At 35.0% G+C, this 9,485-nt stretch overlaps 1 protein-coding gene across 2 annotated transcripts in view; it reads left to right on the top strand.

Annotated features, from left to right (window-relative positions):
* Positions 1–8,099, top strand: part of SYNJ1 (synaptojanin 1) — a 64,974-nt gene extending 56,875 nt beyond the window's left edge. The window contains exons 26-28 of one of the 2 annotated variants that reach the window (XM_050908335.1): positions 2,026–2,134; positions 2,848–3,068; positions 7,525–8,099. In XM_050908335.1, the coding sequence (XP_050764292.1) occupies positions 2,026–2,134; positions 2,848–3,068; positions 7,525–8,031 (837 nt within the window). In that variant the 3' untranslated portion in view covers positions 8,032–8,099. Of the gene's footprint in view, positions 1–2,025; positions 2,135–2,847; positions 3,069–5,417; positions 5,439–7,524 lie in introns of those variants that run through there. The other variant, XM_050908343.1, reaches the window with a different exon arrangement.
* Positions 8,100–9,485: the final 1,386 nt, after the last annotated feature.

Raw genomic sequence — 9,485 nt, forward strand, 5'->3', positions numbered from 1 at the left:
TGCCAGAAATGTAAAATGCCCTCTTCTAAAATTTGGGTAAAGAAAACCTGGTATACACAGGAAAGAATGTATTCATTTATCACCACGTGCCTCACTGCGCTCTCTCGCTCTCTCTCTCTCTCTCTCTCGGGGGATAATCTGGAGCCAGCACAGGATTTGCCATTTCTAAATCAAAATAATTCAATAAAAAAATCTGGTATACAGAAGAGACTTCACCAGTATCTTGGAATTGGCATGAGTGCAAGAATTTTTGTTCATATTATCAAGACAGAAAAAAAAAGTAGTACTGTTCTCTTGGGCTGTGCTTCTCAACACCTAGGCTGGACTACAGTTAGAGCTGCTTGCCAGTTTCCAGAAGGAACCACGGTGCTGCAATTGCCAGCATAATTTGATAAGACAAAGCTGACTGCATCTCTTCCTTTGCAGATGTTGAGATTTTCTTTAAAAAAATCCCAAGCAAACTAAACCAAAAAAGCCCCAGACCCACAACAACCAACCAACCAACCAAATGTAATAGAAGGTCTAAAAAAAAAAAATCTCCTAAGATCTGCTTGGCTTTTCAAGCCTTAGCTCAAGCCTTGTTTGGATTTCCTAACTGACATTGCTGCTTTCCTTTTTCTCGGGCTGTTTTTTGGGCAGCATTTCGTTTCAAGGATTTCAGGACCAGGGACAGTAGCCACGGCAGGCACCGCTTCCCACTGGGTGGGCCTGAGGATTATTTTAGACTTCCTTTCTGTTTCTTTTCTGTTCCTTTTTGATGTGTTGTGGTTTTTTTTTTTTGAAATACATTTTGGTATTTAATCCAATCATCCTTCTGCCTGCTTTCAGAATATTCTAAGAAATGACAAAATGCATCTTGGCAATTAAAGGGAAGACAGATATTTCAGAGGTTAGGTGGTTTAAAGCATTTAGAAAGTTGTTAAATGGACTCAGCCAAGCATAATGAATGAGATGTTATACAAAGTCTTCGAAATAGAGTACATACATCTAGTAAAAGTAAGATCAAGGATGATACTTGTTTTGTAATGGTGAAGTTTCTTTGCTTGTTTTTAAATTGTGTTTGTGTAGAGAGGTGTGTAATAGGGTTTGCTCTAAAAACCATTTCTAGAACATCCACTGTTACTAAGATTTTGTCAGAATATACCAAGTACACAAAATTTTAGAGGAAACAAATCTTACAAACTACCTTGCCTCATGATCTCCCCCCCCCCCCCCCCCCCCCCATCTAGCATTTTTATTCTAACGCTTTACATTCAGCTTTCAAGTGTGGTGTTTGTAATTCACTTGGCTTCAGTTGTAATCTGGAATAGTTTCCTATTTCTCTTTAAATACTGATGTAGACTTTTAAATTTTATTTTATGAGAGCAATTCCGTTCCCAGCATATTAACTTCTACTCCAACAAGTTTGGGAAGGCTCCAGCCTTCAGATGAGGCAGAATGTATGTTTCATTAATACTGTTTGCTGAGGAACAGGAGTAACTGCCTTACAGTTAGCAAACATAAGTTTCAGAGAAAAGAACTAACCATGGTCTTTCATGCATATCTTGGACTTTCATGATATAAAATTGACTGTAGCTGCTGTTTGCAAATAGCAGGCTATAATTATAGCCTAAAAGGTAGATGGTGTCTACAGACTGCATTGATGGTGGGTTATCAATGTGTCCTTATGAGATCTCCAAATAAAGTAGTTGCTGCTGTTGTTTTTGTTGCTTACAACAATTCACAGACTTAGGTAAAATTAACTTATTAACACTAACAAAATAATAAGTGTTTCTAACGTTGTACAGGTAAATATTTATATAAAGTTGAAGACTGTTGTAAAAATCCTTTGCTTTGAATTGAACCCTCATAATGTTCTGAGAATATATTGTTTGCTTTTATATGTGCATAAAAAATTAGTTCAGCAACGGTTATCAAAGAATTTATTTTTCACAGAGTCCTAATTTTCCTGAATCATTTAGCAGTAGATGACTGCAGATCCAAAGTAGAACTAAAATGCTTTCTTCTTACCAATTATTATGTCAGACTGTTCCACCTCGAGCTGGAGTTATTAGTGCACCACAAAGCCATGTCCGTCCCTCTGGGGGAAGACCAGCACCTGAAACTCAGACCAAACCAGCTGAACCACCAAGGGGTAAGTTTACTTCAGAAGTTAAATATAAATGTCACTATTCAGTCAACAGGTGCTGTCTCTGGTTTGAATGCTTTGTTTTCAACAGATGTCTTCTTTTTTCACTAGAAATTAAGATTCTCGAACGTAGTAACCTTTGGCAGTTTCTGTTAATCGTCCACAAGTATTGTAAACCCTTATCAGATAATAGGCAGCAGTCAGATGAGGTCTAGACCCATGGATTTCATGCTATCAAGAGAAACTTTTATCAGATTGCTGTGTTTTAGTCTGAGCACATTGGTGTGTCCTATCATGTGTGTTGATCACTGGATCATTCTCTGCATTGGTTGCTCTGTAATCATAATATTTGGAATAGTGTTTATGTTTGACTCTCAAAGCCACTTCCTAAACTTAAAGGGTTTTTTTAATTGTATTACTATCAAAATATACATTTTATAATAATGACTTCCAAAATACTTTTAAATACAACTGAAGTACATTTAAGAATGACATGGTTTCTGGTTCTCTATTTTGTATCTATAGTAATAATTTTTAATGGAGATATACTGAGCTTTTGACGACTTCTAATCTAGTTGCCATGAACACCTGCTGTTCTTACAGCCCCTTCTTCTGCAGTTCTGTCTGGTATTTCCACAGCCATGTGTTCTCATTCATGCCATTGTCAAGATTTCTATTACAATTCTTTACAACGAAAACCACTGCAAATATACTTGCAGGCTCACCATTGCTTCCTGAACCACTAAAGCCTCAGACTGCTGGACCTGCTCAGCCCACCACTCAGCCACTGCCTGTGCTGAGAATGCAGGAACCTCTGATACCTGTGGCATCGCATCCATCTCAGACAAGTGCCCCACAAAGTCTGGAACCCCCACAACCGCCTCCTCGTAGCCGATCATCTCACAGTTTGCCTTCTGAATCTGCTCCTTCACAGCAGCAAGTAAGTAAACAAACCTTGTATATATGTTTTTTCATTATGTAAATTAACACAGCTTGTACTGAATGCTGAAGATTTGTGAGAAACTCCTAAAGCAAGCAAACAAAAATAAAGGTCAAAAGATTAGATTCAAAGATCATCAGGCTCTAGTAGGATAATACTTAATCGCTTATGTATTGTCCATGAATAACTAACATCTTAAATACTAAACATTTAACTTAAGATTTCTTATGACAGACTTACAACTTATGGACAGCTTGTTCTTAAAATTATGTTGTCATTTGACAACTTTGTACTTAAACTTAAAACTTAATTTTGTAATGACACATGCATGACTTAAACTGTATAGTAACTAGCTAACACAGGTTTTGATTATAAAGCAAGCTTTATAGATTGCATGATGTGGTGCTTTATGTTGATGATAATTCATTGCAGGAAGACAATACTGATATATACTTAATAGAAATACATTTCTCCCCATTCCCAGTGTCAATTAAAATATAGAAACATATAAAAAAATCTGAAAATTTAATACACTAACATTAATATTCTGTTCTGTGGGACCATTTAGAGTGTTATTTTCAAAACCCTTTTTCTAGGAAAAGCCATAGTTTCTTACTACTGTTTAAAAAATGCAGAAGTAGGTTTTTAGTGTTGTTTATACATACATAAGGTTAAACTTCTTCACTAAAGGCCAGTGCTGTTAGTTTTTACAGTATCAGGTGCTAGGCCAGATAATACACTACTTGAATAAAAGCACAAATTTATTGAAGCTGATGGATTTGTGCCCACTTCTTACCAAGAGTATATTTGTGGTTTTGTTTTCTGGTGTTTGGGGTTTTTTTAAACATAAACTCAGCTGTGGATATTTACGACTACGTAAGTTTTCATCAGTATTTCAGATTTTACCTTATCTCTACATCTGAAGCCCACTTTCACTAAAGCAGTTAGTTAATACCTATTTTGTACCACAATGAGGCAGCCAAATTCAGTTCTCAGTGAGATGGTTTTGAATTCTAATTGAAAAATCTTTAAATGCTCTTCCTTTCTTTCTGCTGAACCTCTCTCTCTGCCTGTTAACTTTTTTCATTTTGGAAACTTAGGCCAAAAAAAGGAGGATATTTTTGAATATACAGGTAGACTATCAGGACTTTTTGTAGTTTGTTAGAAAGTATGAAGTGTTGCCAGCAGAGAATATACATGGAGGCATAAGGTACTTGAGAACGTACCAATTTTGTGAATAGAAACAGATTGCATTGTGTCACTTTTGAAAGCCTCACACCTTCTAAATGTAGTTTTACCACTGATCATTTTGTGAAAGAGGTGCAAGCAGTTCTTTCGAAATTATCATGAAAATTACATTTATCTGTGTGTATACACAGCAATCAAAAATATGCTTAAGAACACTGTAAACAGGTTTTTGAGCTGTGTAATGCTGTGGCTATATTGTTAACAATATCCAAACCAGATAGTTTAAGACTAGTTCAGGGAGCTATCATTTTCTCTGCAATCAGATTTCTTTGATTAACGCAGGCTGTGCAATCACAAGGAAGGCCCACTTTAAGCTTCATTTATTGTCTCCAGCTTAGGTTTTTTATTTCTGTTTTCTTTTTTTTTTTTTTTAGTTTGGTGAAATTATGTTTATTTCATTTCTTGCTTATCATTTGTAAATATGAAGTTTTCTCAGAAAAGGTCTTTAAATAAATACAAAGTCTTTTGAGAGGTAGTGGATTCCAAGCCCATCCTTTGATTCAAAGCTTGATTGTGATATTTAAGAACCTAAATCTCTCCTTATAAAAATAATTGCTTGTATACAGTCTGAATACTCAGGACTCTATAGATTACCAAGAAATACATTAAAAAAGAAAAGTAGTTATTGTAAATAGATTTTATTTATTGTAAATTAAGGAGATTTTGTTTTTTGATTGAATGAGAAGTCTTACAGGTTTTTTTCAGCTTGAAAAACTATTACTATAGATGAGTGATTATACCAACACAGTTCCCAGAATGAGGGCTATAGTGCTTTTCTTGTTAATAGATGATTAGAATTAGACCATCAATAGTCAAATTCTTATAATCAGTCTTCAAAAAACAGTGCAATCAGCTGCACAATGAATGTCTGTATGGAAATAACATTAGAATTGGCTTGAGCTGGTTTTTTTTACTCTTAATGGTAGAGCTTATAAGTCTTACAATAGAATACAACAGAAATTTAAAATTTAGTATAGTGTGTAATAAATATTTTTGGTTTGTATTCATTGTGAAAAAAAGTATTTTTAACATGAGGTTGCTTTGTTACTTGGATTTTCTTCCTAATTTTCTTTCCTTTGATGTCTGTTTCTCTTTCACAAGCAGGAGCAACCATCAGGGTAACAGGTATCTGACTATTTACCAATCTTGTATGTGGTCTCCATCTATTCAAGCAGAAAAGATGTATGAATCTTGTTTTCATACATCTGCAGTCTCATCCACATTAAAAATCACCTGTCTGCATTAATGAATTGACTGTCATACCATAGTTTGCTTTTCCCTTTCATAATGCAATTAAAATTGATACTGTTAACTGTATTAGCACCATAGCAAATATTTTGCTTCATCATCTTTTATGAAACAATTGGAACCTCACGTATGTTGCTTAGTCATTGCGGAATCTCCTGGTCTCAGTCTGTTTGGAAAAAAATGAGTAGGTGTTGGAGTTAACATATCTCTTTAATACAAATAAATCCTGATGCAATTGCACTGCCAAAGCTTTTTCAAAATAAAACCCGTATTTCACATTTCTCAAGGAACAGAGAACTTACTATTACCCAAAGTAAAATATACTGTTTGTTAGAATTTTAAAAGTGTTTGGTTCCAGAATTATTCAGAGGAAATTTTTACTTACAATAAAGAGCAATTGGGATTCATAGTTTCTTTGGGTTCTTGTACTTTTTGATTACTTGGTTAATGAACCCAGGACTTAACCAGCTGGTGCCAAGCTGCATTTGATTTATGTTCTTTCTACAGTTCAATTGTTCACATTTCCCCCCTCAGTTACTTGATGCCTTTGTTTTAATATTGTTTTCCAAAACACTTATTATATACATATAAAAATACCAATATTGAACTACTCTATTTATGGTTTGGTAACATTAGGCCTCATCTATTTTAGAAACTGTCTGACATAGTAGTACCAGGGATGCATGTAACTGACGTTGTTTCAAAAAAACCACTAGAGCAAGTGCATTGTTGCCAGCATACTTTGTTTGTCCTACCAACCCATTCAAGCTACAACTGCAATTTTTTAAAAGAAATTGCTATGCTGGATACATTGGGGAAAAATTTACAATATTCTTATTATTCCTGAGAGTCTCTAAAGCCTGTAGACTGATTTTGCATAGCTGCTTAGGCAGTGGATATGTGGAGACATGCTTCAAAATATTCACAATAAATGCAGTAAAAACAAGATTTTTAAAGATTGAGGTTAGGCTATAATAATATTGTATTTCAGTTAATAGTTTTAGCTAGCATCCTAGTTCAACAAAACATTAGTTAACAGAATTTTCATGCTAAATATCCAAACTATTTGGGTATATTAAGGTGATGTGTTAAAATGACAAATTTGTTTGTGAAATTTGAATTCTCAGAAGCCGTTTTAACTTAAGCTTAATTCTTTGCATTCGTTTAATAAGGGGAAGCTCCAAACTCTGTTCTGTCAGTGTGATGACTTGAACAAAGGTAGTATTCTACCTTTTTGGACAGTTGTTACAAGGTATAAAAGTTGCACTGTTGTTTGAAGGAATTTATAAAAACAGGAATATTTTGTTTTTAAAAGATGAGAAGTTCTGTGGAGAAAACTGTCTTCTCCATTTGGTATTATTCTAAACAATGATAACTTGCCATTTTAAAATATTACAAACTGATGATCATACTTTCACGTGTCAAGAAGCACTGGAGATGCCTACGGATGCGTATATCTACGTAGAAATGTCTGAAGTGCATATACTAATAACACTAATTTTTCCTTTCATTGTGATGCTTAAATATTGCTTGTAACATCAGTGTTATAAACTCTCAAACAATGAAACCTAGAGTTTTTTATTTCATATTTGTGCTGGGTTATCACTTGTTTAGAATATCATTTCCCAAGTTTCTTAAAGATTTTCTTATACAATGTCCACTAGTGCTTTTGGCTAGGATTCTGACCTGCATGAAGTAGATTCAACCAACAAGGGGGAAAATTGTGTTTAACAACTAGTAGGCTTTTCTTCAGAGAAGGGGTTAAGGGTTATTGTTTTCCAGAAAAGAAGCAATCATTCTACTACAAGCACATTGTGCAAGTTACAACCAAATTGTATTGAAGTTTCAGTTTAAATCCAAGAGCTTCTTTTCTTCTCATAGAAGAGTGAGAAATAGGGAGTTAGTAATAATCTTAAAACAGCCAGCCACGTGATTACTAAGCACCTTGTTTTCCTTCCAGATTAAAACAAATGGAACATACGGCACTAAACTTGAAACACAGTTAAACAGTGACCCTTTTGAAGATTTGTCATTTAAGCTGCTTGTGTCAAAGATGCAGACGTCTGTTCGAACATCACCTGTTCTGACTTCAAACCAAAAGGAGTTGTTACAGTTGCCTTCAGCAACACAAAGAAATGCTGATATTTTGAATACTGTAAATTGCATGCCAGCAATGCCTCCTATTCCAACCTTTAACACATCCCAGGAACATAAGCGCAGCTCTCCAAATCCATTTATTACTGGACTGAACTGCACAAATCCATTCACTGAAAGAACTCCTAATGCTGGAAACCCATTTAGAACAGAAACGCAGGAGTCTGAAATAACTTCACGTTTACTAGAAGGACGTGCTGCTTGCAATCCTTTCCCTTCTCTAAACCCCCCAATTGTAATACAAGCAAGCCTGTATTTTCTGTTGATGCATCTGAAAACACTTTTTGCTCGCGAAGTAAATCTCTCATGGTAAAAAATGTACAGCCAAAAGGATGGGTAACGTTTGAGGAGGAGGAGGAGAATTTCAACGTAAAGCTAAAGCCATCTAAAAGTGTTCCAGATTTTAAGCAAATCAGTTCCAGGAAGTCAGCTGGATCTCCAGATTTGCTGGGCACTGAACAAAATACTTTTCTTGGTTCAGACTTTAACTTTGATAATGACTGGAATAAAAGTTCTACTGATTGCTTCTATACAATGCCAGCAAGAAGACCACCTGCACCTCCTATACCATCAAGAATAACCAGCAACAGATCCCCCGCAGATCCTTTCACTTCTTTGGCACCTAAGGTGTCACCAACGCAAGATTTTACAGAAAGATAGGTGTTCAAAAATATAAGAGGTTATATTTGTTGCTACATTTATCCAGTAGAATAATTGGGCATTTGAGACTATTCTGTGTGCAATAATTAATTGTCAAATGCACTGAAACTTAACTCTACTCATAAACAGCCACTATTGTTTGTGTATAAATTTTGAATATGTATATATGGTAGAGCACAAAAAATTGTCTGAAATTTATTAAAATCCCCACGTAATAGTATTTGAATAGACAGAGAAAAGAAGGATGAGCTACTAATCTCATTAAAATATACCAATCTTGGAAATAGTTTTTGCTTAGGAAGCTCTCTCATTTCTGTTCCCCTTCGTGGAATTTCAAAAAAAGAGGGTCCTTGCTGGTAGCCTCCCCACTCCCTTTTTACTGTGTTTGTTAATTGATATTTATAAGTATTTACCAAAGAGCTGCCAAAGTTTATTGAGATTTGAATGTTGACAGGTATTGTTTAGAAATTGTTTAATTTATAACAGAGGCTATGGATATTTGTAAGGCTTATATTTGAATTTGAGGCACAACAAAAATAGTTTAATTTCAAAATACAAACAAAACTTTGCATATTAATATATTCGATATTTGACTTTAATTTTCTGTGTCAGTACATTTCAGCTATTAAATCGTATTGTGACATATACTCAGTAGCATTACTTCAGAATAATTGTTCCATATCATCCATTTATTCATTACTATTTTAAAGATACTTTTACCACAAATTGGAAACAACTGATACAACAAGTTTTCCCTCAACCTCTGGGAAAAAGTTCCCCTTGGGTTTTGAGATACAAAGCAGTCTTTACCAGTTGCAGACAACATGTTGGAGTTGGCTTGTCCCACTCTCCTCTTTTGCACGTTAGAAGGGCTTTCTTGTCCTATAGAAAGACCCGAGTGAGGGAATCGGCAGCCATGTTACATCAGAGAAGGAGAAAGTCATCTTATGTGATTCGGCTGTCTGCTCAGCATCCTCCCCATCTACTAGACTTACTGCTGTATTTTTAAAATCTTACTTTCAAAGAAAACAGGAGAACAGTAATTCTCTGAGCTGAACAATATAATTCTGTCACTTTTGCAGTTAAAACTAAATGAGTGACTCTTCC

This window comes from Gymnogyps californianus, chromosome 1 (genome assembly GCF_018139145.2).
Source record: "Gymnogyps californianus isolate 813 chromosome 1, ASM1813914v2, whole genome shotgun sequence".
Taxonomy (NCBI): domain Eukaryota; kingdom Metazoa; phylum Chordata; class Aves; order Accipitriformes; family Cathartidae; genus Gymnogyps; species Gymnogyps californianus.